Raw genomic sequence first — 26,684 nt, 5'->3', positions numbered from 1 at the left:
TATTTATTTAATTGAGGCAAATAAAACCAGTTGCACCTTTATGACAATTTTGAGGGTCCATACCATAGACTGTAAAGGTCCATACATCTTTTTTTTTTTCCCCGATCATCAGGAAATTAATAAAACTTAACATCTACATGTCGGGGAAAGCCATTAACGATAATACTTGATATTATTTACTTCAGTTAAGGCATGTTTAACCTACATGGTGCCTGTGTAATGGTAAGTGAAAAGATCACATGAGAGACTTTTATTTTGAAACGCCATTTGACAGTAATTTATTTGCTGCTCCGTTCACTCTGTTGATATTCTTTAGTGTGTCTGCCTTCACACCTCGTACTTTACCGCGATCATGGAGGGCTAATGCAAAGGAAGTATGTATCAAATCACATTTTAAGTGAATTTGTGTTGAGTTTAGAAGCTTTTTACCCCTAAAAGCTACTATATTCTTTCGTGTTTTATTAATTGTGCGAGTTCTCAAGCTGTCTCAGTGTAGAGGTGGCTATGGAAGTGCACGTTATATAGTGTAACAACAACATTACAGCTGGCTAACTTGGGTTATAATACTAATAAGCTCTCAAAGTGACAACTGAGTATTGTGTAGTTGTATTCTCTTTAGACAAAAGGTTTTTGAGCCGTTCACATTCTTTGGAATCCTTTATGTGGCTGCTGATATTGTCTGTTTACACTTTTTATTTTATTATGAAAGCTTATGGTTTGGTAGAGGATAAAGTGCAGATATGACACCATCAAAGGAAGGCATGACCTTCCTCATCGACAAGACCATAAAGCTGAGGAAGGAGGAACAGGCACGGCAGGTTGTCCTGGCATGGGCCGTGCTGAATATGTCTCTGGCTGGGATGATCTATACTGAGATGTGAGTTCAGACATGCCCCCTAATAATCCCTAATGTGTGTCTTCTGAACCACAGGTAACCAAGTTACCTTGTCTTTTAGGTCTGGGAAGCTTCTTAGCAGATACTACAGCATAACCTACTGGCCCATCTGGTATATTGGTAAGTGTATAATAAGAGCTCAAAGTGTGTCAGTGATCTACTAGGTTGCTTTTCATCTGACTGGTTTTGTTGGACAGAGCTTGCCCTGGCTTCCCTGTTCAGTCTCAATGCTCTTTTTGACTTCTGGAAGTATTTCAAGTACACTATGGCCCCATCCACGATCACAGTCAGTCCAGGACAACATCGACTTCTTGGACTCGAGGGCTCATGTGAGTTATGAAGTCTTTTGGGTAAATACAATCACGCACAATGCTATCTCTCAAGGCAAAGACAATTTTGGCATACAATATTGTGTTATTTTACTCAAAAATGTGACGTATGGTTATAAAAGTAACCAACAGACTGATCAATATGATGATTATTCCACTGTGAGTTTTAGGTGCCCTTCATTGGGCAGTGCCGGTGCTTTCCATTGGATTCGTTGTACCAATGAACTTAAGTGAACCAATGAACTTTGGGTGATTTCCACAATATGATGGGTACAACACAAACAACTTTGATGTATGTCCAATGTGAACGCTTCCAACCAATAGGAGAGAGTGAAATAAAAGTTATTTTAAATCTGGATTTAAAATCTGGATTTAATGGTGGATCTGGCCACCAATAATAAAAAAAACAGATTAACAATTTTTTGGTTAAAAAAGATTGATAAGAACAAGCTGTAAGTATGGGTGCCTGAATGACAGAGACAGATGTGGTGACATCTCGGCTTCTTTGCTTTGTACAATAAAGTCTTATTTTAACATCTGGAACTGACATCTGAAATTTACTTCATTGAGAAGACCATTGCTTGCGCCACAACACATTTACACTGCCCTGTATCATAATTGCTGAATGAAATTCAATACTTTTTTCGTACCAATTTTGGGGTGCTGATTACAAAAATAGTAGCCGTCACACTTTCTCACAAAAAATGATACATTTAGCAGCACTTTTACTTTCAACAACCAAAATCATTAACATAATAATATAAAACAAGTATCATGAAATAAAGTTTTTGTGATGCTCCACAGTAAATAAATATATATTTAATGTATGTATGACCTAATCAGGTTTGCTTGACAAATATGCTGTGTTCACAGGGATTCAAGCCTCTCCACCTCAGAAACAAGAAGAGAAGGAAGCTCCGGTCTCAGTGCAGTCGTCTCCCCTGCAGGGACAGAATGTACTCAGTTTTAGTCCTGCGCGACCCTCAAGCGCCAGCCCCAAGTTTTCCCCCAGCTGTGTGTCTGGGTTCAGTCCACCTCTGAGCACCCCTTCTTCAGCAGGAGGACCCTTTTCACCCTCCATGGCATTCGGCAAGGTTGAGTACTCTGAAATGCTGAAATGGAATTGTATTTTTGGTATTTCATTCTGTTCACACACCCACTGCTTTTTATGTCTGCAGGTGTTGAACTATAGTCCATCTCCAAGTACTTCTCCGTACCCAAGCAACCTCAGACCGGCAGAAGGCACCAGTCTCCGCGCTCGGTACCGCACATCCCCGTCAGTCTTTAATTCACCCGGCGGTAAGGAGGACTACATCGAAGACGTGAAGACTTTGGAGAAGTTTTTACGAACAGAAGAGGAGAAAAGCCACCGCAGCCAACTGGGTAAGAGTCCAGCTTGGACATAAAGTTGTGAATCAAACTGGGGCTGTGCTAAGCAGTGGCCTACAACATTTCCTTTGCAATATTTTCTTATGGAGGGAGTCCAGAGTCAACATCTCCAAGACACAGTCCATCGTTCTGGAACTACAGTCGTTCGGTGGGAGATTACGCACAAAGCCTGAGGAAGTTTCAGTATCAGCCGGCCTGTCGTTCACAGGCACCGTCTGCCCATAAAGATGACACAGAGCTGGGCTCTAAACAAGCTGCTGAAGAGGTGAGGATCAACGTAATAGCAAGATTTCAAATCATCTTTAGTAAAGAGAAAGAGAGCTCAGTAAAGAGATGTTTCAATTTATTACAGGTCTGGGCAAGAATCACGACGAGTCGTATGGTGACGGATAGTATCGACAGCTGGACTGCAAAACTGAGAAATGTGAGTCCATTATTTGTTTTTGTTTTTTTGTATGTATTTAGATAAGAATAGTATTTTATTTTTATTTTAGTAGTTTAGTATTTACGTATTCTTTGGTATTTAAGCGTTATTATTTTATTTTTGCTTTAGTATGTAATTATTTATTCTTAATAATTTTCTCTTATTATTTAAATTAACAATAATAATTAAATTACTATTATATTGTATTAAATTCAATTGTTGTTATACATTGTTTATTTTATTATTTTATATTCATTTTTTTTTTGTTTTAAATGATTTATTATTTAACTATTTAATAATAAAAATAATTAATATTAATTATAAATATGCATTATTTAATAATCATTATTAATATTATTATTCAAGTTATTTTATTTGAATTTAATTGAATATTTAATTTAAGAAAACTTCGATCTTTTTTACTTTACTATTCCAGTGGATCAGTGACACCATTCTAGTTCATCTGGTCAGAGAGATCGACTCAGTCAACAGTCAGCTCAGGAGGATAGGTTGCCCGGAGCTCCAGATCGGAGGTAATCATCTTTTCTGCCAAAGATATTTAGCTGTAAAAGTTTCCATTATGTCTCACTTCTGTTGCCCTTGTTTCATGAAGAGGCCAGCATCAGCAGTCTCAAACAAGCTGCTGTGGTCAAAGCTTCTGCAATCCCCACCCTCAATGCTATCGTACAGTATCTAGATGTCACACCAAACCAGGAGTATCTCATGGAGAGAATCAAGGGTGAGCAGAATACACAACTGGGATTAAGCATAATCAATATTTAGATTTACCATGGTCCTATATCATGAACCGAGATGATGCTACTGTGTGTTCGTTTCTATCTCTTGCAGAATTAGCCCATAGCGGCTGCATGAGCTCTTTCCGCTGGAATGGAGGAGGAGATCTCAAAAACCGGAAATGGGACACAGACCTTCCGACAGACTCTTCGGTGTGTTTGCAGCATTTCAATGCCATATTACCAATGCATTGCATATTAGAGGAAATCATTACAAATATCATTGATGCATTGCATTTATGTTTGCTCTACATTGACACCAACACTATGACAAACACAGATCCTGATGCATGTGTTGTGTACATACCTGGACTCCCGGCTCCCTCCGCATCCTAAGTATCCCGACGGAAAAACCTTTACATCTCAGCATTTTATACAGACACCAGATAAACCAGGTATGCATAGACAATGTGTTGCAAAACCAGTGTTATTTTAGCATAATTGATATACTATTATAGTTTTTATTAAGATTTTAGTTTTTATTTAGTTCTTTTGCATGCTTTTGACTTTTATTTTCGTTAAGTCAAGCTAAACTAAATTCATTTATTTGTGAATTTCTAACAGATGTGTCCAATGAGAACCTGTTTTGCATTCATCAAAGTAGCACAAACCCTCCTCATTATCAGCTCCTCTACCAGGGCCACATCTATAGCTTGCCTAAGGTAAGAACATACTCTCCAACTATAATTACAGTGAAATAACTTTTCTGTGACTCATGCTTGTTTGTGTTTCCACAGGGCAGAAATAACTTGTTTCATATCATCCTGATGTTCCTCTACATTATCAAAACCAAGGAGTCTGGCATGCTGGGGTGAGTAGATTTATCATGTTATCTGTGATTTGCTTGGTTTTAAGGAATTTTGTTGCTAGAAGAGCAGTTTCTATTTTTGGTTTGCTCTTTGGATCTTGAAAGTAGGCTATGTGTTATGTTGAAACCTTTCCCCCCCCATTTTTTGTACCAGGAGAGTGAATCTGGGTCTTTCAGGAGTGAATGTACTCTGGATCTTCAGGGACTGAGATGTCATTTTATCAGAGGAAAACCCTGCACAAGCCTGATTTTGTTTTTTTTAAACCTTTACATTCTTGTGATGTTGCATGTTTTTGAGATGCATTGTACTGTCGCATTACTTGCAACCTTAATGCAAATACAGACAAAGCACAGAAAGTAATTTTAGGAAAATGTTTTAAATTTCAACACTGAGATATTTATGACTTGAAACGGTGCCAAAATGGATCTTGTTCCACTGGTTTTTGTATACAATTTTTTGTATTTATCATACAAGAAAAACGATGTAGTTATATATGAATGTAAATTCTTTATGCTTAGTTTGGATGGGTGGACACTGCAGGAGTTAGGATTTTTTTTTTAATCAATTACAAAGCAGTTACTGGTAGTTTTTCTTCATGCACTTGAAATGACATGCAACTATGATCAAGCATAAGTCATATTTACTTTTTTAAAAACTATTTGGTGTAATAATGTTTATTTACTTGCTCTCAGCGACGCCTCACTGTTATTTTGACAGTATACTGAAGAGCTGGGATGACTGATTATCCCGATCTTGAATGCCAAATTACATATTCGACAAGAAATGTTTATGTTGTTTGTATTTTATATTGTGTCTGAAGTGAAACTTGAAATGGATTGAGCTTCCATTTTTGTCTTTGGTTTTCAAGTTAATAAATTCCCAGCATTGTTTTTTACTGCAAACTCTATTCTCAGTGTTAACCACTGGATGGCAGTGCTGCACACCTACAAATGGTTATAAATGGTAAGAATATACATGTTATTTTTATAACTACAACTTAAATTTTCTATAATGCTAATTTGAAATTGATTTATGTTCATGCACAAGGTCTGAGAGGATATAAGAAATGTTTAAGAAGTCTTTAATTTATTTATTTCATATTTTACAGTGGTCAAACTGAATAAAAGCATGGTAGAGCCATGCTATTTCTTGAAGTACCTTGTAAATACCTATGGTAAGTTTTCGGTACTATGGTTTTATCTGTTGCCAGTGCTGTACCATTGTGTTCCCAGCCACAGTACCTTTTGTGAAGTTATAGTTGACAGTGATCTAAAAATAAGTTTTTATTATACTAAAATAATAGAGCGTAGTATTTGAAAGATGTCTGACGACGTGTGAATAAATGAGGGGGGGGGGTATTAATACTGCCGTTTGCTATTATTAACCACGCGTAACATGACGCTCTGGTAACGTGAACTGCATGTCCCATGGTGCTTTGCGCTCGCGTCACCCCACAGTGCGTATTGTATCTGTTCGTGTGTCGGTTCTCTGTGTTGGGGAAAAAAGCACAGTGCGGTTCGCAGCGATGTCAGTCCAGGCTGTGGCAGCGAAAATGGCCGAGGTCGAATTAAAAGACGTGACCGGTAAAGACGCTTTCCCAGCCATATCTCCACTGACACAGGAGAAGAAGAGTGAAAATAACTCGAGTTCGTCGTCAGCAGCGGCCGCGGCGGTGGAGTCGAGCCCGGTGACCACTGCTCCGAACCCCGTGAAGATGCCGCAGGCGTCCGCGATGAAGCGGCCGGATCCGCAGCAGAACGGCGGCGAGGCGTTCGTCAACTACGATGGCACCGTGGCCGAGGCACCGCGAATGAAAAAGGTAACATTGGGCTATTTGTGGTGAAATCTGTGACGGAGCTCGTTTTGAACCGTTCATCCGCTGTCGCGTGTCATTGTGCGGCGATGATTCCTGGCCTATCAAACCTGTACTAGCAGCGTAACAGCTGTACTTAATTCAGGTCTGTTTACCAGCAGCTGTCGGGATGATCGGTGACAGAGCTACCGAGTGATTTCACGTTATTTGTTGTTGGTCGGATGACGTTGATTTCGAGCGCGTGAGTGATTGAAAGAGACCCGCAGTGCGCGTGTCGTGGCGTTTATCCGGGTCAAAACACACAGTTCCAAAACAAAACATGCTTCAAATTGTAACACTTTTATAATAACTTTAAACATGAATTGATGCGCACGTTACGTTATGCTTTAGATAAGCAGATGCATGTTTGTAATTTTGTTGCACTTTTATGGGATTGTTTGATGTTTATGAGTTTAATGTTAAGTAACCCGAGTGTTTTTATTTTATTTTATTAAAGTGTGTTGTGGTCCAGTGTCGATGAACAATTTGTGATGTGATCTTCAAGATAAAAAGCTGCGTGAGAAGCCTACAAAAATTGTAAACAATTGTGAGTTGATATTGGAGTATTAAAATGTTTTCATTCTCTTATTGCATTATTAAAACACAAGTCTATACTTCCCCTGCTTGTAAGTATAAATATCCAGTTTTGCTTTTCACTTTCAAAGGAGAGAAATGTTTTGAGTATATACAGGTTGTTTGGTGAGAATGCAATGGTTGTGGCTGATTGTTTGTGTATTTTTCCAGTTCTCTGTTATTATGCTTTGTCCGTGTGTCCTGATTGATGATGTGGTCATTTGAAACCCTGCCGTTTGACTTTCTGAAATATATGTCATTTCTGTTCCCTATTCAAAAGCATTGCCAGATTTTATATGAGGAAACAGACTTTGTGCCGCTTAATATAACTTGGTAAATGTCACACTTTTATTATGTGTCGGTGTGGATAACACTCTGGCAAGACGGTGACACGTCTCTCTGTTATCTTTGTGTGGCCGGGACTGGATTAGGTACACAGAGCGTCTTAGGGTTGACACTTATCTGGTCGGACTGTTCCTCTGAAGGACTTAACGCAGACTGTGTTCTCAGGGAATCTCTTATCAATAATAGAATGTCTGCATTATCTTATCTTAGCTGACAAAACAAAGATTGTGTACAGTTCAAGGATAAGAGGTTTTGATAAAGAAATGTACTTTTATTGTTAAGGATTTGATGCGGAATGAGCCATAACATGACATTTGGATATGGCCTTGTATATTTATTCTGACAATTTTTTTCTCAAGCACTAAGTGCATAGTTTGGTCTTGAAAAAAAAAATACAATTATTATTACTATTTGAATTGTTTAATCCACATAGATATTTTTTATTATATTAGTTTTCTTAGTTTGTTTAGTTTTCTGTTTTCATTAAGAACTAATATATCATTTTATAAGGCCAAGTCTAACAGTTTTTATTCATTTTGTTAAAATTTGTATTTTTTTTATTTTTCGTTTTCAGTTGAATTTTAGTTAAACATTTAATAATTTTGTTGTGCCATTTGTTATTTGTATTAGTTTTTTATTTAAATGTGTCTTAATTTTTATTATAGTTTTAGTTATCAGAAGTGTATTCTTTTGCGGCATGCTGAATTTTTATTTGTTAAATTCGTTTTTTTTTTTTTTTTTATGGTCTTAATTTTTGTTCACAATAATAACGCTGCATCTAAGTGGCCCTTTTCTGTGGACAATGACAGATGATTGACCATAGTGGGTTTAGGGATGATCTGTCGTTGGTTTTGTGACGTCCCAGAATTCCTTTTAGCACAGCCACTCTTTTATATCTATCCTGAAGGTGCTGGTGCGATGCTTTCAATGCACTGACTTTATCTGCCCCATTTCTGAGAAAAAAGTCTCTTAACCACCCATGAAGCATGCTTGGTGTTCCTCTGTAGAAGTGTTACATCACGCCACTGTTGCTTCTGTAAAGCGTCCGAGAGGAGGGGGAGGGCAGTGACATGTCCCGCAGCGGGATCTCAGATCCAGGTCTGTCCGTGTCATCACATCACGTAGGTGCAAACGGCCTGTAGTTTGACTAAGGATTGCTGTGACCTCCGTGAGCATTCACACCACTGGATCTGAGGGTGTAGAGGGGAAGCGTGCTGCCGATAGACGTGTTCACACTGCTGTTTGGCATCAGGCGTTAACTTTGTGCATACCTTGCACTGTTTTGATGTTATGTCACTAAGCTTTGGTTCCCAGGATGCTTAGACCTAACAGGCTTATGACGTGATGCAGACAATTTGAGGGAAGCCCTGTACGTGACTATCGCGTATCGCTCAATGTAGGGAATGGTCCAGTTAACTATATATAGGCTGTTTTTTTTATAGTGTTTGTTAAAGGGTTGGAGCTGATCTGAATGAGAGCGAGAGATGCAGAAACCCTGCCTTGGCAACTAACTAAAATAGTTATAAATTAAAATATTAAACTCATTAAAATTTGAAAACTAAACTAAATTAAAGCTAAATAGAAAGGAAAAAAAACTGACAAAAGCACATAACATAATTAGGCATACTCAAAATGTAAACTGAAAATATGAAAGTAATAAAGGCAAATTTTAAATATTTCTAAATATTAGAATAGTATAAATAATACTAAAATAACAATGGCAGTCAGTTATGGCGTTTGAAGTACTAAACTTACTAAAATGAAATAAAAATTAATTATTTTTATAAAATAATTTACCAGTATTAAACCAGTATTAAAATAATACTGGTAGTAACAGGATTGTTTACATGTACTTTAAAAGTTTAGTTGGACTACAGTAATAATTAGTCTTTTTACAATGTCATTTAAACACTTTAGTCTGACTAAAACTCAGAGATTGAAGTCAACTAACAAACCTAAATAATGCATTGTAGCTTGGCTTCATTCAACATGTAAATGCATAAATCAACAGATGAATGTGGGATCGACAACCACCGTTCACACTAACTTGTTCCAACTCTTAATTATTTTGACCTGTAACCATGTTTACTCCTCCATGTCGCTTTCGGGAGGGCTTAGAAATTTTTGCTTTGAAATCACGGTCAAGGAGGCTTGCGGTAAATACTGTGATTTTGTTCGTGTCTTCATTCCAGTTTGCTCCGCACCAAGTTCCTCGTTTGCTCACATGACGTCTGCTGAGATTTCAGCGAGCAGTTGACAGGAAAATATTTCTCACCATGGTGTGAAGTTTGGAGACTGATTAATGGTGGAGTGGAACCAGAGAGACTGACCTAGACGTTGAACCTGCCTGTGTTTATCTGCACTTGTAGGGGGTTCATGTGTGAATGATAGCATACCTCCAGGAAGGTCGTATTCTGTTCATGCCATTTATTGTCTTAAGAGCTTAAGAAAGAGGACCACACACGTGTGATTAAACAGAACTAGACGTGCTCTCAGGTAGGCCTGTCGCGATAATTAAATAACTGTCTAATCGCGATTATTTGATATAACCGTGGTTGTTTCAGCTAGTTTAATTTCATAGCGTATGTATTTTTTCTCTAGTTAGGAAGCGAGTATTTAGTGGATTGCCTTTAACAAAGGGTTTAAAAAAGAGTGACTATTAGTTCCACAAACACAGTATTGATATTTTGTAGTGGTGTAGAAAGAAAACAGCGCTGGTGTTGGATCTGTATTGGCCGATTCTTAGAATTTGGAGTACTCCGTAATCTTACACTGCAAAATAACTAAAGAAAGATTAAAAGATCCCTTAAATTAATCACAAATTAATCACACCCCTCTGGGGTCTGAGGTAATTTTGGGGCCCTTGAGATGTGTTGACATACCCTGATATTTGTGCTTATTTCAGCTACTTATAATATACTATTGACCAACATTGACCAGCACAAACTATGCTACAATAATATGTGACCAAGGTGGATGTACATGTTTGCATTTGTTAGAAGAAAAATATTATGCGTGGTTAGTAAGTTTTGGGGAAAAAAATGTAGCTGAAATAAGGCATAAAAGCCACACTAAATCGTCCTGAATAAGACTTTTGAGTAATCAGTCTTCTAGGCTAGAATATTTACTTCACAATTATGTGAAAATCATTCATCTTACTCATTCACAGAAAACAATATATTGATTTAAATGTTTAAAGACATGTTTTGTGATAGAAAGCGTATATGCGAGGGAGTGGAAATGGTCTTGAATATTAAGTGATTCTCACCTGAGAGACAAAGGGCCCTCCCCTAGAGCTGCTAATGGCCCATCAGTGTGACTGTGACTGAGGCAGGTAAGCTAGAGAGTGTGAGGAGACTGAAAAAATGGGGGTTTTAAATTATCTGTATTTTATTTACAACACAGTATAATCAAAACATACATAATGAAGGTCAAAGACACATTATTGTGCACACTGATCTAACCACAGAGATGTGAACAGACTTTGAGTCATTCCTGCAACAGATTCTGTTCAACAAGTGGAACAAGTACCTTACATTTACTTATTTCCATGGATTCAAGAAGAAAAAAGCATCATCAGTAGTCAAGGATCTTGTTTTACCATAGAATATCAGTGTAGTTGACCATCTGATGTTGGTACAGCGCTCTCAGAGGAAAACATCTTGAAGAAAGGATTCATCTGTGGTTCAGGTACCTGATTCAATAAAATACAAACAACCAAAAAAACAAACATTTGTGAGCATAGACTCATGCATGCTTTGTACTATCGTACACAAAAAAATACATTTTATATCTGAGAAACTAATTATTATTGTTTAGTAAGTTATTAAAATCTATTTTTGAACAGAGTAGGCTATTGATAATAAACATGTTGTAAACATACTTAGACTCGTAGCATTCATCATGTTACAATATACTCTCATATTACTTTTATTGTTTTATATGGAGCATGAAAACAACAGTTTGGGGAAAAAAACAAACAAAAAAACAACTATTTTGTAGTCAAAACCCCTAGTATGTATGATTTTATAGAAGCTGTTATGATTCTGCAGCCATAGACTCACGTATGCTGTGAACTACAAAAGGATGTACTTTGTACTATTAAAAAAAGGATATTTTATATCTGAGAAACTAATTGTTATTGTTTAGGACGATATTAAATATTTGTGAACATTAAACATTCTTAGATGCGTAGCATTCATCATGTTGTCGTTTGGGGAAAACCCAACTAAACGCGTTCAGGTTTGTCACAATAACTCGCTAACTAATGCAAAAAACAAGCATTTACTTATCAGATCGATCAATGTATTCTGGAAGAACTCTTGGCTCTTATTCTGAGGTAAATCCAGCCTTTACTCAGCGCGTCTTCTTCCAGAAACAAACAGCAGCAGAGATGAACGGAGTCTCGTGACTGTGTTTGTTGTTGGGCGTCTCCAAGCGCGCGCGGGTCACGTGGTTATTTCCATGTGAACACGAGGGGGCGGGATCTTATTAGAAATGAGTTAGACTGGACAGACTGAACATCGTGTCGGTTTCATACGGATTAATTTATCACAGAACATTTGTTTTCGACAACACTTACTTCAGTTGAAAGCAGACACTTTAGGCTTTCTATAGATATAACTCATGTTTCTGTGTTGAGTATTTGCTGAGTTACACTTCATTTTAGTGACACGTTACAATAAACATATCGCGGAGAAGAAGACAGAGAGCGCACCCTGTTTGTTTTCTTTTTTCCCCAAAACCACAAAGTTTTGTTGTAATCGTGAGTGTACTCAAAAACAAAAAGTAGACACTTAACAGTTTCGATTGATGTATAACACTTATTTGTGTGACCAAAATCAACAGAGTACTTTTAGTGTCTTTTGCACTTACCGAGTTCGTATCGCCGGCGATACAGCCGACCCCAAAGGGTTAATGAAAGCCATAAAAAAGAGACAATCATGATAATCGGCATAATCGCAAAAGCCCTAAAACAGACTATTAATCGCAATAACCGTGGCGTTTTAGACAATGAATCATCAGCCAAATTTCATAATCGTGACAGCCCTACTCTCAGGCTAGTGGTGGTCATGGAGACTGAAGCTTTGAGGGAGTGATGCATTGAATTGAACTGCACGTTTTGTACTGATGCACTCACCGAATCATCTTCTCTTCCTTTCAAACACTCATCCATGACTCTGTGTCCTTGGCAGCAACCCTAATGGTGCACTTCAACACTTTAAAGGGCACAGCTGAGATCTCTCCGTCCCTCAGGCAGCCGTAACCACACCGCAGCAGCACTCGTTCACCTGAAATCGCCCAGAGTCTTCTCGAGTGCCTTAATGACTCGGTGTATTGCGGAGGCAACGGTGAGAGCGAGTCAGCCAAACAAACATAAATGTGCCAGCTTGACCTAGGACCTGATGAAATCGGTTTTATTTTTTCCTGAATTCCATTTTAATATTTCAGAATTTTTCCATTCAGTTTAAATGGTTAGGTTAGATTTCAGTAGTCAAAAATCATGTCTAATGAATTGAAATAATGAAATGTATACACTTTCATAATATTTTAAACATAAAAAAAAAATTATTTTGTGGCCCTGTGAAATTTATTTTTTTCCTGAATTCCATTTTAATATTTTCCCAAATTCCAATAGAATTTTTCTGGATTCTGTTTTTTCCATTAGAATTTTTCAGATTAGAATTCTCACTAGTCAAAAAACATGCCTAATTAATTGAAACTTTTGACATTTATACTTTTGCAATTTATTAAACATTTAACAAAAAATTGTTAGGGCCCTAAGAAATCTGTTTTATTTTTTCCCAAATTCTTTTTTTTTTTCTGTTTTAACTTTTTAGGTTTATGATTTCAAACAAATGTTTATCAAAAATAGTGGCAATCAAATGAAGGTGGAAATCATTAATTTAATTAATCAGTTAAAATGTAATTAAATGAAAATTTGCCTTTTTTGGCAAAGTGCTGCAGAATAGAGGTTTACTGTTAAAATAAAAAAGTTCTTACATTTTAAATTTGAATAAGTATTTATTTACTTATTTACTTTGAAATATACTTTTGAAAAGTACATTTCACTGTACAATAGTAATATATTTGTCACAATTTCTTAAGATCAACTTAATATCATCATCTTTTATTCTGACAGGTTTTGATTGAGACCTTTGGGTTTTAAATTTTTTGGGTTATACTGTGAATTCCATTTTTATGACTTTTTCCGCATTGGAAATCATGTTTACCTTCTCTGACTCTCTCCTGTTCTTTTTTTGGGCTTAAAAGCATTTTTGTTTTACTCTCTCAGACTGTGCTTTTGGAGATGTGCTGCATGTTGCTTCTATTGCCCAGCAAACCTGTGCAAGAGATGGCAGTTTCCGTACCGTGGCTTGATACGCTGCTGGATTGGATCTCTGACTTGCTTGTCGTGCTTTTTCACAAGTAAGCTTTATAATAGCTGTCCTAGCAGAGTCAAAGTAGTCATCACGAAGGCAAATCTTTTGGAGGCTGCCGGATTGTATACGGCTGGTCGTAGGATACAGGAACACCAGGTCCAAGCTGTGTACATGGCAGTTGGTTATTTATTATCTCTCTTTACTCGACATTATACGTTAAGCTTTGCTTTAGAAAGATTGGCAAATACAATCCTGTAAGAACATTTTAATCCCGTTGGTTTATACATTTGCTCACTGAATAAATTCGGATTTGCAGCACTGTTGAACGAAGGAGTGAATTCGCATCAATTGTGCAAGTGAAAGATTAAGCCACCGGTCAGGCGTTAGCCAGGAATGTGCTACTGAATGAATTAACAAAACCTTTTCCATTGACCAAATTGTGACTGTTGACTGTTCGATTGATTTATGGTGCTGGAAATTAAGTAGATGATTTCTGATGCCATTTGTATGGTATTGAGGCCTCAGGTTTTTCAATTAGTTAACCATGGAACGGACACACATGCAGGATCCACGGCTAAGGAATGCACCCTAGACCCCTGCATCAGCCCCTCACAAAGAACCTTCATTGTGTTCAAAAACTGCTGCATCACAAAAGACTCTCACAAAAGGGTTAGAAAAGCCACCCTCGTTTCTCTTCCTTTCTACCAGCTCAAAAAAAAAAATACAACCCTTAGACCACAGCTGCTGGAATGCTTGGCTTGATTGTGACCGTTACCTTGATTTATAGTTGTCTGGCTCACCTCAAACTTCACAACATTGTGTTGAATTTACCTGAAGATAACCTACAATTTCCAACATCAATTTTGATTGTTTTTATATTGAGTTCCGATAAATGTTCTAACAGCAATGGGAGCCAACTGTGTCTGGTTCCCCAAAGAAGTTCTTAAAAGGACAATTTAAAAAAAAAAAAAAACTATAAATAACTTTTTTGTGGAATGGAAAGTTTCCGGATGTTAAAGGTTCTTCATGGAACCATAGATAGAACCTGTATTTTTAAGAGTGTAGAGCGTGTAAAATTTCTTCTGACCCACAAAACGTTTACATTTTTGTGCATTCTTGAAATTCAGAAAAAACATTATCATATATTAGCCAAATGTCTTGCACTGTGGCTTTACTTGATACGCATTGGAAGACTTCTTTAAGCTTCAACTTGTGTTTTCATTTTCCCACATTTGAATTGAAGTAAATGGACGTGTAGACAAACGCTTCTGTCTCTTAATAACCTTTATGGCAAAGTGTAGTGTTCTTAATTGCATATTTGGTTGAGTAAAATATCTATTTGCAGCAGTCTGCCCACACAAACCTTCCATTTTTAGTATACCCTAGACTTACTTTGTTGTGTATATATATTCCGAAAATTGCAGTCCATCGTTTTCTTTCGGACCACAACCACCTCTGCAGATCAAAGAAGTGGAGCACGGTTACTGTATTTGATGCTTCTGATCTGGTGCGGGGTTGAAAATACTTCAGTGTTGCTGTGGCTTGTTACTCTTCTTTAAGGAGGTCACACTTTTGGTACCGAACATTTCTGATCGGACGGCTCGGGACGGGGTGGTCATTCTGATTGCTGAGTGTACATGCTTTCAGAGCGTTTGGTTTCATTGACTTCAATCGGCCAATGACCCAGAACATTACTTCTGAGCTAAATTTGTGGGCCGATTGATTAGTTGATTGTTCATTCGGTCAGGATGAACATCACTGGGCGTGGTGCCATCCTTTATTCTGGACCCTCCCTATTCCCAGGCAATGTGTCAGCAGTGCAGTGCATCATGGGAAAAACTGCAATGAGATTTTCTTGGCCTTCTGACTCCGTGTACAGGTAACAAGCTTAATGCTGCAAATGCAACAAACATGACATTTGGTTCTCTTCTTGCCAGTCATTGCATCAAGCCCGTTTTTTTGAGATGGTCCTCACTGCAGAACACAAGATCTAGGGGGCGTGGTTGGATCTAGATCCAACTCCTCCCCCCGTACATATACCTGAACCTACCCGTCTCCACCCCCTGATCCCTAAACCCACCCATCTCCACCCCTAAACCTACCAATCTCCACCCCCTATAGGTGGCTCCAACCCCGCCCCCTGGATCTTTGTTCTGCAGTGAAAAATGCAGTTAGTCGAAGACTGTAATTGTTGCATGTACTGCTCAAATGCCAGAGTTGATAAATCAGTGCAGCAGGGCATTGCTTTCCTAGTGTTTCTGCTTCAGGGTCTTGCTGCGCTTTCACGCTTATCTTGTGGCCCAGTAGCTCCATTGGCCAACATAAAACTAAACAAAGTTTCTTCCTCTTCTGCTTCACTGCAGATTGGATGCGCTCTTCCTCTCCTTAAAGAATGAGATTAGATAATGCAACGGATGGATCTGAATGAAATGCATGCTTGCGTAAACATTAGTGGTGAAATTATTAAGCACCTCTGTTACGTACATCTCCTAACACTTATTTTTGATGTTGCTATATTTGACTTGAGAGAGGAGTTGAGGCCTTCTCATGGTCATCTTGTTCTCTTTGAAGCTCAGTCTCACTTATGAATTAGGAATCAGTAACTGGCTTGAGTAAGAAGATCCTTCTCATTTACTTCTCTCTCTCTCATGTCTCTAAATCCTGAACTGCTATTTGTTCCTTATGTGGAGCAAGAGGAATGATTGAGCGTCAGACACATTGATGATTCTAAAAAGGCCGCAGCCATCTGCTCTCGAGCCAAAATTAGCGAGGCGGAGGCCCTGATACACTGAGAGCTTTAAATTTAATAGATGTAATATTGGCTACAATTCACTATTAAAATACAATTATTAGTTCCATCTTAAAATGACCAGTGGATGTGATTTTAAAATGGTCCCTAAATGTATCCTGATTATAAGTTTAGACTTTAAAAGTCCTTGTACATTCCCTTTTTGCACATTTTTATTTCCATTATCGTGTGTTACGCCTTACATCACAGTAGTGACTGCATAGATTCAATAAATCATTTTAGTCCATTATAATATTGCAAGATCATGCATGGCAAGTAAGTCTTGGAACATTGTTTTTCCTGCACCTGCTGTAGTTAATGATGCACTCGATTTAGGATAAGTTTAACAGGATAAGCAGAATACGTAACAAGCTCAGAGTGGAATCGGACATCTGTGTTTGTGTCCACCAAAATCAAACTTTTTCTCGGAGTGAAGTCAGATAGGTGGCGTTAGTCTAGGGGACCTTTATTTATTGTATTCATGGTTGTTGTTGAAGACAGGAGACATGCAGATGTTATCTCATGCTTGTTTCTTTGTTTCGGTCTTTATCAATGCATAACAGATGATAATAGGAGAACGGTGTCTATAGTTAAACATTGCGTTTGGCCAGCAAGACTATACTTATGCAATAATATCAGATTCAGGGAGAACAGTTAATGTGTACCACTGAGAAAACCCAAACTTACATTGTTACAAGGGAGGTCTATAATGACCGGAGAAAGCTAGCGTTCCCATTCATTTCAATGGCTGTTGCTTGGCTGATGCACAACTGGAAATATTTTGATTTGATTTTGCTGTTGGCATCAGAGAACTTTTATACTTTTATACTGTACTATAGGAAAATAAGCTTTGAGACTAGAAATGAACTGGATGCAACAACGACTTGCTAAATAATAACTATTTTTAGTCTATGAGATCTGCTCTACCCCTTTCCTTGCCTCTAGAGCCCACAGCAGTGAAATTTATTCTCATTTTAGAAAACTATGTGGGATGATTTTCTTCTTTCCCCTCATCTCTTCAGAATAAGCACACTGTGAAAGAACATGCTGGCAGTCTGCATTAAACCCAAATACGAAGAGAACGGAGAGAACATCGCTCTCTCTTTCTGTTTGTGCTTAGTCAGAAGAACACCATCTGGCACATAAATAGAAGCGTTTTATCCAAGGACCTCTAGACAATGATTGCCGCTTGTCACTGCCTGTGGAACAGGGAAATTTCCAGAGTGGGCTTGCAGGAACAGGTTCATACTGGTGGAAGAACACCGCTTCAGTTAAAGTCCAAAGGACTGCATCTGAATACGAGCCCTTCAACTGGCCAGTCTGTGCTTTTGATATGGTTTCCTTTCATGATCTACATTGGTGTTCCAGTAGACTCTGCTATTGCAGTCTAATTTCCACATTAATTTGTAATACAAAACTAATTGGTCATAAAGGTTAACTAGTCCTCCAACATCCATGAGAATATAGGCCTAGATATGTCGGTACCATAGAGGTTATCGGCTGTTATTATCATTTTATATATTATTCATATCAACAAATTAAATGTAATTTACTACAGCCAGGTCAAAAGTTTGGAATTAAGTCTCTTATGCTCGCCAAGGCTGCATTTATTTGACCAAAAATACATTACAGTCAAAACGGTAATATTGTGAAATATTTTTAAAATAACATACTTTTTTATTCCTTTTGATGGCAAAGCTGAATTATGCCAATCTTCAGTGTCACATGATCCTTCAGAAATTCTAATATGCTGATTTGGGTCTTTAATTTTATACATTATATCCATATTTACCTTTCCATAACTGGTAACGGTTAAATTATATTGTTGAATGTAACCTTCAGCAAATATATATTTTTTTCAAACAGTACATTATAATTATAATTGTGATGCCTAAATTCACTTTTAAAACCATTTTATTTTTAATGCATTTAGACAAAATTGTGTTATTGTACCGGGTATCGACCATGACTATCAATTTATCATCGGTAAGTTTAATATCCATGCATCTCTAGTTCCTCCACCATTCCCTGTTCCAAAAGTTAAATATTTTGAAGCAATTGAGAATCTGTTCTGTTTTAAAAATCAGTTTTTGGCCCCCACGTTTTTATTACCATAGCATGTCTGTCAGGGTGTGTTCACAGCAACCACATTTTTTTGGTTTGCAATTACAACCTCAACTTTCACTGTGTGTTTAAGAACCTCGTCTATAGCAGAGGGCATGAGAACAACACATCTTGTAGGCTGATATTGACATTTCTGCATTTCTTTTTTTTTTGCTCCTCTAGTACAGCTGAAGCCTCCCGAGGTGCTCGTCTCAGAAAGCTTTTGTTAATAGCGGGACGTGGTATCGAATGGCTCCTCCAGAAAGAATCTGAATTGGCCATGGGGTAGCTGACCGCCCTCTAACCCTTTGCAGCTGAGCTCTCTGCGTAGGTGGATTGCTTTTATACATTCACCGAACAAGTGCAGAGTATGACATTTATTAAACAGAATGAACTCTTGTTCATGCTTTTGATATGATGAAATCATGGCGGTTTTGTGTATTAGTCATGAACTTTGAGGCGGAGAGCAAGAAAACTATTTTACGATGAGTTAGACTACTATACTACTGTGAATTTCCATTGAAATCCTTTAGACTGACTTGTGTTTACCGATACTGGCAAAGTCCGAACAGACCCTTCAACTACGGCTAACCTCTGTTCTTCAGAGCGGAAAAATCCACATCAAAGTTCAGATGCTTTGCACTGCTTGAGTGCTTTTCAACACTTCATTGTAGGAAAGGTCAAACTCCTTGCCAAGCCCAGTGATATATTGGCAATATATTGGTGAATACAATCCTATTATTTTGTGCCTGAAGCATACGAAGAAAAAAGGAAGGGCTGAATTTCAAGAAATGGTAATCAAATCTATCAGGTACGTTACGTGTTGGACGCCAAACACTTGAGCGCACATGCCCCACAATGTGATCCGTCATCCGAGCAGGAAGCAAATTACCTGTCACACCTTCCAGTGTTCTTTGCCACACGATTGCTAGTGTTGGATCGGCCATTTGAATTATGGATATTCTCCGTATACCTTCTGTTAAGCCTATGCGTTAAATTAAAACGTTTAGGTGGAAGAAGATTCCCAAGAGCCCATAATTTGACTTTAGCCTGGAGCTAATTTGTCTGATTTACTATCCGAGTGAATGGGCATCGCAAAAGCTCTTTCTCCAGTTAAGTGCCCTGAGATGATCCTCGGTGTCTGTAGCACCAGGCTCTCGTTTCTGGTGCCATCATTAGTCAAAGTGAGCCGCCGTGTTGTATCACATTACCCAGGCTACCCGCCATACCCCAAACCCTGTCTGTTCTGGCTGTAAAGTGTAGTTGCTATGGGAGTCACTTTATGGCTTGTAAAGCTTGTGAAAATACCAGGATGAAAACAGTATGAAGTCGTAAACTGCCCTACAGTAAGAAAGCAGGCCCACAGATCCATGTGTCACAGCATTAGGCTCTTAACAATTTAAGCATATGCAAAAGATCAGTTGCCTTAAGTTACTAAGATCTTTGTTTTTTATGATGCAGTTGTGCATGACGGCAGCAAATATTAGTTTAGTTAAGTTTTCATCTAAGGCTACACGATTTATCACTTATTTTTAATATTTAGTATATCTATATGTTACTGGTCACTGTTGATCAGTCAACTCTGAGAAAAAAGTTAAAATTGCGAGATGTAAACTCAGAATTCTCTGAGGAAAAAGTCAGAATTGTGATTTAAAATTCAGCAAAACACTTTTATATTATTACATTCATGTATTTGGCAGACTCTGTTAAAAGTGATTTACATTGCGTCCAGGTACACATCTTTCAGTACAGTTTTTCAGCCTGAGTTCTGTAGCACAGCCTTACGCTGCACCACTCGATGCAGGTGCTACACAGGACTTGTGAATCTCTTTACGCACATCTTTCCACAGAGAACACATTTAATGATTCTCTAGAGATGTTCAGGACCTCAGGCTGACGTTGCTGCTGCCTTGTAATGAAAAGCTCAGGGGGTGAGGAAAAAAAATAATAATAATGTTTTCCTCTGAAGAGCTCCTTTCTGCAGAAAAATGTTTGATTTTTGACACTCAAGTGACTCCATTACTGTTGTGTGCTCAGAAGAGAAGAATGTCAGGGCGGCTACAAGTATGTTTTCTGCTGTTTGGCCTACAGTTTTTGTATGGTTCTGTCATTTGTCGTCTGGAGGAAATGTTTTTTTCTCTTATCTTGCACAGTTATTCTCCACTTCTCTCCCGTTGACATGCGTTCCTGTACAAGCCCATCTGTACATCAGTTCTGACATCCCCGGTGGTAAATGTCCTTGTTTCGTACTGTGATTATGTAAGATTATGTGTGTATGTGCAACCTTTTGTCCTGGAGTAAATTCCAGACTATCATATCTCATGAAATTTCCATTACAAGTGTCCTTGTTTATTGTCTCAGAGCTCAGTGTGATGATAGGAGCTTTTTGAACCGTTGTTTGCAGCTCTACCCTGCAGAGAGTTCTGTGTTTCAAGTCTAGGAGACCTACACTAACTGCACTTATTAATGTAGGCCTAAACTTAAGTCTCGACTCAAGTAAATAAAAGCATTACAAAATGCTGCTTTTGAATGCCCAGTGCCACCATTATGCCAGTGCAATTACCAACTTGTACCACAGCAGGCTAAATAAACAAAAGCCCTTGCACACCAGCCATGGTTTCATCATTGTAACAGGAATCTAAAAGATGGGGTCTTGGATGAGCCGCCATCTATTTTGGCTCTTTAGTGCCTCCACACTTCAACAGGACGGGAACCGGCGATGTAAGCCGTCACTTTACATTCATTATTCAGTTTTTGTTTGCTTCTAAATTAGCATACATGTATAGAGCAGTAAGATAACACAGACATTAGTTGAGGAAACGATTATACTGAGTGTTTAATATCTCTGTTATATGCTGTAGATATTTTTACTGTGATGTATATTAAAGGGGTCATCGGATTCCCATTTTACACAAGTTGATATGATTCTTTAGGGTCTATAACATACAGGTACTCAAAAAGTATATTCCAATACTTCCTCTCGCAATTATATCGTTGGGTAATTAACTGCAGGCATCAGTGAGACGTTATTAATATGCGGGGCATTGAAAACACTTTTGGACAGCTCTCAGCTCTATCAGGGCGGGTCTAAGGTAAGACGGCCTTGTCAATCAACTATCATGGGAGGGGCCTGTGCAGAACTACGTCATTCTGACAGGAAGCTCAGAACAGCCTGATTTGAGAGAGAGGATTTTAAAATAGGGATTTAAAAAAAAAAAACACTGGCTAGATTTTTATCATAATAGGATGGGTGTACACACACACTTCCAACACATTTATGTTCAAACAACTTGCAAAGTGAATTTTGCATCCGATGACCCCTTTAATGTGGAAGGGAACTCTAATTGATATTGTGCCATAGTGTTGAGTGTGCCATTGATCATTCGTCAGCTTTGTGCCAAACCTTAGAAAGCTGCCTTGCTGTCTACACTACCATTCAGCTAGGATATATTTATACTGTATATACACACTTTAGATCTTTACACTGTAAGTACTTCTTGTAATGTTTACATTTTCTTATGAAGGATGGTTAATGTCATCTTGGCAGGCGGCTCGCTGGGGTTTTGAACAAAGCTGCAGTCTAATGATTATCCTTGAATTTCAGTTTAGTTCATTAGAAAAGTGATTCAGCATTTCAATGAATGACCAATGAAGCACCCTGCAGCATGGTTGTGTTTGCGTTCATTGCGGAAGCTCTCAACGTGAAAAACATAGTCGAGCTGGACTGTGAACACTTGGACATCCGTTCGCAGGAAATATGAGCATTTTCCCCCGCTCTGTTCTATAGTCATCAGCTCTCAGCAGGGTCACTGAAATGTACCGTTACCTTGATGCGAGCATCTCTCTCTTTCTCTAGTTCTTTCTGTCTTTCTTACATAAGTGATCTTTTTTTCATGGAAGTGCTGCTCATGCGACCTGAATCTCTCCTCCAGTAATATACGGCCTTTGTGTCATTCTCAGAAATTGAGCTTTTTGCCTCCTGTTTAATACATATATCCATTCATATTACCTTTGAAAGATTAAAATACCAAAATGTTTTATTTAAAAAGAGGACATAATAGCACAAAATGCTTTTTTTCAGTACATGATTATCCTCGTCTTTTTATTTGGCTAATGACCTTTTCATATTGCATAAGTTTTTTTTTTTTTTAGATATTAATAAAACCCAAGGAATTTCCATTTGTGTTTTTCCTCTAAATGAACTTGCTGCCTTTACAGTGAACTTAGATGGTGTATAAAGATAGCAACGATAGCATCATAGCAACGAATGTAATACAAAACCACAAATCCTTCTCTGAACTCTGTGAAGTCAGAAAGTTTATTAGTACACATGCAATGTCTTAAAAAGACTGTGTCTACAAGGACAACAGTATAATGCAATGCCAGTTGCGATATGCAGCAGGCATTAACATTTATATTTATGTGTTTGGCAGATGCTTTAATGCAAAGTGACTTACATTGCACTCAGGGTATACTTGTATAATTGTTTATGCATTTCCTGGGAATTGAACCCATGACCTTGGCATTGCTAATCCCATGTTTTAGCTAAAGGAATACATAAACTAAACCATCTTTTGTAGACACTTCAATCTTTCAGTTCTACTATCTAATCTAATCTTGTTAGATTACTTGTTTATAGCAAACTGCTATGCATCACATTTGGTTTAATGCCACAAAGATTTAAAAGTAAGATGTTTAGTTTAAGACCGCACATTTGCAATGCTGGCCAAGCATTTGCATCTGTATTTGCATACATGTTTCTGGCCTTAAAATAAATGAGGCGTCAAATTTACATGTATGCATTTGGCAGACACTTTTATACAAAGCGAGTTAAGTTGCATTCAAGGTACACCATGTTTTCAGTTCCCTGGGAATGAAACCCATGACCTTGACGTCATGCTCTACTGTTTGAGCTACATTACGGCTTTAAGTGTATTAGTCTGTTTTGTTGTGCAGATTACATCGGCAAAATGAACAGACTCACAAAAGACTGATAATAGTTCTCAAATATTTGACTTTCTCAACTCCCTAGATAAAGTTTTGCGTGATGCAGGTCCATGGGAAAGGTATGAAGTCGTACTGGGAAAAACTTTTCAAACCACACCTCTGAAACATTTCACAAAGGAGCTCACAGGAGATGTGGACCACCAAATTCTTACAGGACGACCTCCCACTCATTAGCACTGTTTTCAAGATTGGACCTTCATAAAACATCTATCAGCAATTTGTATGCTTTACAATGTTGAAGAGTTTAAGTCTTGGCACATTTTACTTGTTAAAGGCCACCAGTTGATAATCAACAAGCTAAACCTGCGACCAAGACGCTGATGTTTGTCATAAAGGTGAGGTTAAAGAACTCAAGAACATGCCAGAGTAATTATCCCTCTGGTATTTCCGATCTGTCCCCTTCTGCTTGTATATTCTAGGACCAGAAAAACACAAAGAGCCCTTTGTCAGGGCCAGTGGTGGCAGTGTGTGAGTATGTGTCCTTGGCATGTTTCATTATCTTGAGCATGAGACGCAGTAATCACTCCTAAAAGCCTCCACACACACACACACAAACACTCACGCACGTTTTGCCAACTCCGACAAGAATCGTTCCAGCCTCTAAACAATTAACAATTAAAAGAGAGATGCACAAAAACCCCCAAAGGGAAACAGTCTAGCATTGTGCTGCACAGGCCATGGGATCAGTTCAGACTGGCCACGTGTAAAGCTGGTATAAAAATCCACTTCCTCTTCGCCGGCCCTTCCCTTTTGCCTCTGTTTCTTTCTGTCTCTCTTCACTTTCAAGTTTGTCATGCTGAAGAAAAAGAAGGATGGAGAGATCTCCGAGCCCTCAGTTAAGAAGGTAAGAGGGGAGAAAGTGACAGGGTGGTCTTCGGGCTGTCCTGGGGGCTGAAAGCTTAACCTTCTGGAATGAAAATAGTCCAGAGCCATCTGTGTGCTCAGCATGGATTAGCAGGGAGCAATGTGTGTCTTCTGCCATAGAGAGCGAGAGGGGGTCCAACGTAATTTCTTTCCAGCATCATTGACCCCTGTTAGACTGGATCTGAGCCTGGTGCAAATGCAGATTCAGGGTTTTTTCACACATTGGCTCATTTGGAATGTTTATTTCAGGACTTGGTGCATTTTCTCCCTGAGATTGGTTCTTTTAGGCAAATGTGAACTTGGTGATCATGCTTGGATCTGCACCAAAATAATCGGTCCGAGATCACCTGGACAATTCAGCCAATTGAAAAGGAACTTTGGAGTGGTTTGGTTGTCCGACTCTACGGACAAAATGAGCTCTGGACCGGTTTGGTTATTTGACCCAATGGACAAAAACTCGGGAGTGGTTTGGTTGTCCAGCCCAATCGCCAAAATGAACTCTGGAGTGGTTTGGTTGTCTGACCCAATGGTCAAAACAAACTCTGGAGCAGTTTGGTTGTCTTACCCAACGGTCCAACAAACCAAGTTTCATCAGAATTCATAATGGGAAATATATTGAGGAAAAAAGCAACAGTGTCCGATTCTCAGGGTGAGCATAGTAGTTATTACAGTTAAAAACCAAATAGTGCCGTTTCATCTTAGAATGTTGTATAGTTGCAGTGCAAGAATGCTGTCTTGACGAAGCCTTGATTGCCACTCCAACCTTGAAATTGAAATGCCCTGAAAAAACTGAAAACGCCCCAAGTATCTTGGTTAAAAATAGATTCTGATATTATTATACCCAATATTTATGTGTGAAATGTATTGTTATACTTGGAGAATCATGCTGTTAGCTTAGCAACATCAAACTGTTTGTATCAAATATGAGTTGAGTCTCTTTGCAGAATTGTTGTCTTTTGTAGAGCATTCCAATTCCAATCAAACATTTATGATTCTAACCAAGTTTTGGACTAGAGTAGTAGTTGTATTTTTAGATGGTAAATCCTGGAAATATGTGTTTTGTTTGGTTTTTGCCATGGATCTCACTGAATCTGAGCATTCTGAGCTTTTTCTTATCGGATTAGTCTCATGTTTTTCCTGCAAGTATGTGATTTGGAAGAGTGTGTTTCCTGTACAATGAAACGTTCCCAGTACAGTACTTTGGCCCTTTGTGCCAAGCGATAAGAGACTAAACAGGTGCCAAATTGGAAGTTCACAGGGTTTGCTGGTGTTTGTGTCTCTGTAGCATTATTTTCGCAAAACCCCTGCGAGAGACAATTGCTCAAGTGCTTTTGGGCACAGCGGTGTGTTTGTGTGAATCAAGGTCTCTGTAAGTCAGGACCTTATACTTGTCTGCATAACTGTGTGTTTTACTCATGGTCTAAAAGCCATCCATCCGTCCTGGAAACAGCACCTCCTATAGCTCCAACCTAAAGCCTGAAGATTAATCACTGCGATCACTCAGTGGTTGATTGAACACTGATATGGCATGGGGTTATGTAATAGTCGTGCTTTTAAAAAAATCTCTTGATTCAGCGGGGGGGGGCTTTGAGGCTTGCTGTTAACTCAGATAATAACGTCAGCAGGGGATGACTGCACCGCACCGTAATCCTCTCACGGTTCACGCAGCGCGTTCCTCTCTGCAGGCAACAGCTGCCAGGCCATTAATAGTAGCACAGTTTACCAACACGTCTACGATGAGCTCTCAATGATTTCTGCTCCAGACTTTCATTGAGAGCAGATTAGTGGTTTATAAAGGATACTCGATTGAGTTATCAAGGTTATGATATCGAAATTATCACAGTCAAACCTGCCTAACTGTGGGGTACCGGAAGTATTTACCTGGCAGGTCAAATTGTGTTAAAGATTGGGACAGATCTTGGTTTAAATCATTTCCTTCTCACTTTCCAAGTAAAGGTTTATTCCTAATATTCAGCTTAAAATGTGAATTGTAGCATCGTGCTGGGACTGATCATTGTTTACATACATGTTTGTCACTTCCTGTGGTAATAGCCACACTGTTAAGCATTATCCGTTACAGCTCCGAAAAAGGGAAAATGGTGAACATTTGAGGTGTGAAATCCAACCTC

General features: G+C 38.5%; 2 protein-coding genes across 4 annotated transcripts in view; both read left to right on the top strand.

The window, feature by feature from the left end:
- Positions 1 to 287: 287 nt before the first annotated feature.
- On the top strand, positions 288 to 6,117 carry LOC306861092 (transmembrane protein 209-like). 2 transcript variants are annotated; one of them, XM_079403174.1, is made up of 15 exons: positions 288 to 374; positions 710 to 877; positions 957 to 1,015; positions 1,093 to 1,224; positions 2,098 to 2,318; positions 2,403 to 2,607; positions 2,703 to 2,878; positions 2,966 to 3,037; positions 3,474 to 3,570; positions 3,651 to 3,776; positions 3,887 to 3,984; positions 4,112 to 4,226; positions 4,396 to 4,493; positions 4,569 to 4,642; positions 4,794 to 6,117. In XM_079403174.1, the coding sequence occupies exons 2-15, from the start codon at positions 741 to 743 to the stop codon at positions 4,846 to 4,848; spliced, it is 1,665 nt and encodes a 554-aa protein (XP_079259300.1). In that variant the 5' UTR covers positions 288 to 374; positions 710 to 740; the 3' UTR covers positions 4,849 to 6,117. The 2 variants fall into 2 exon arrangements, with proteins under 2 accessions (XP_079259300.1, XP_079259299.1); XM_079403173.1 differs by having other exon boundaries at positions 295 to 374; positions 2,098 to 2,607; positions 4,794 to 5,539.
- The window catches only part of LOC306861091 (putative adenosylhomocysteinase 3), a 33,649-nt gene continuing 12,951 nt past the window's right edge, over positions 5,987 to 26,684 (top strand). Inside the window, exon 1 of one of the 2 annotated variants that reach the window (XM_079403171.1) lies at positions 5,987 to 6,459. In XM_079403171.1, coding sequence (XP_079259297.1) covers positions 6,061 to 6,459 — 399 coding nt within the window. In that variant the 5' untranslated portion in view covers positions 5,987 to 6,060. Of the gene's footprint in view, positions 6,460 to 24,402; positions 24,536 to 26,684 lie in introns of those variants that run through there. The other variant, XM_079403172.1, reaches the window with a different exon arrangement.

This window comes from Barbus barbus, assembly GCF_936440315.1.
Source record: "Barbus barbus genome assembly, chromosome: 42".
In the NCBI taxonomy this organism is placed as follows: Eukaryota; Metazoa; Chordata; class Actinopteri; order Cypriniformes; family Cyprinidae; genus Barbus; species Barbus barbus.
The sequence above is the reverse complement of the archived record's forward strand: the minus strand, read 5'-3'. Positions and strand labels throughout refer to the sequence as shown.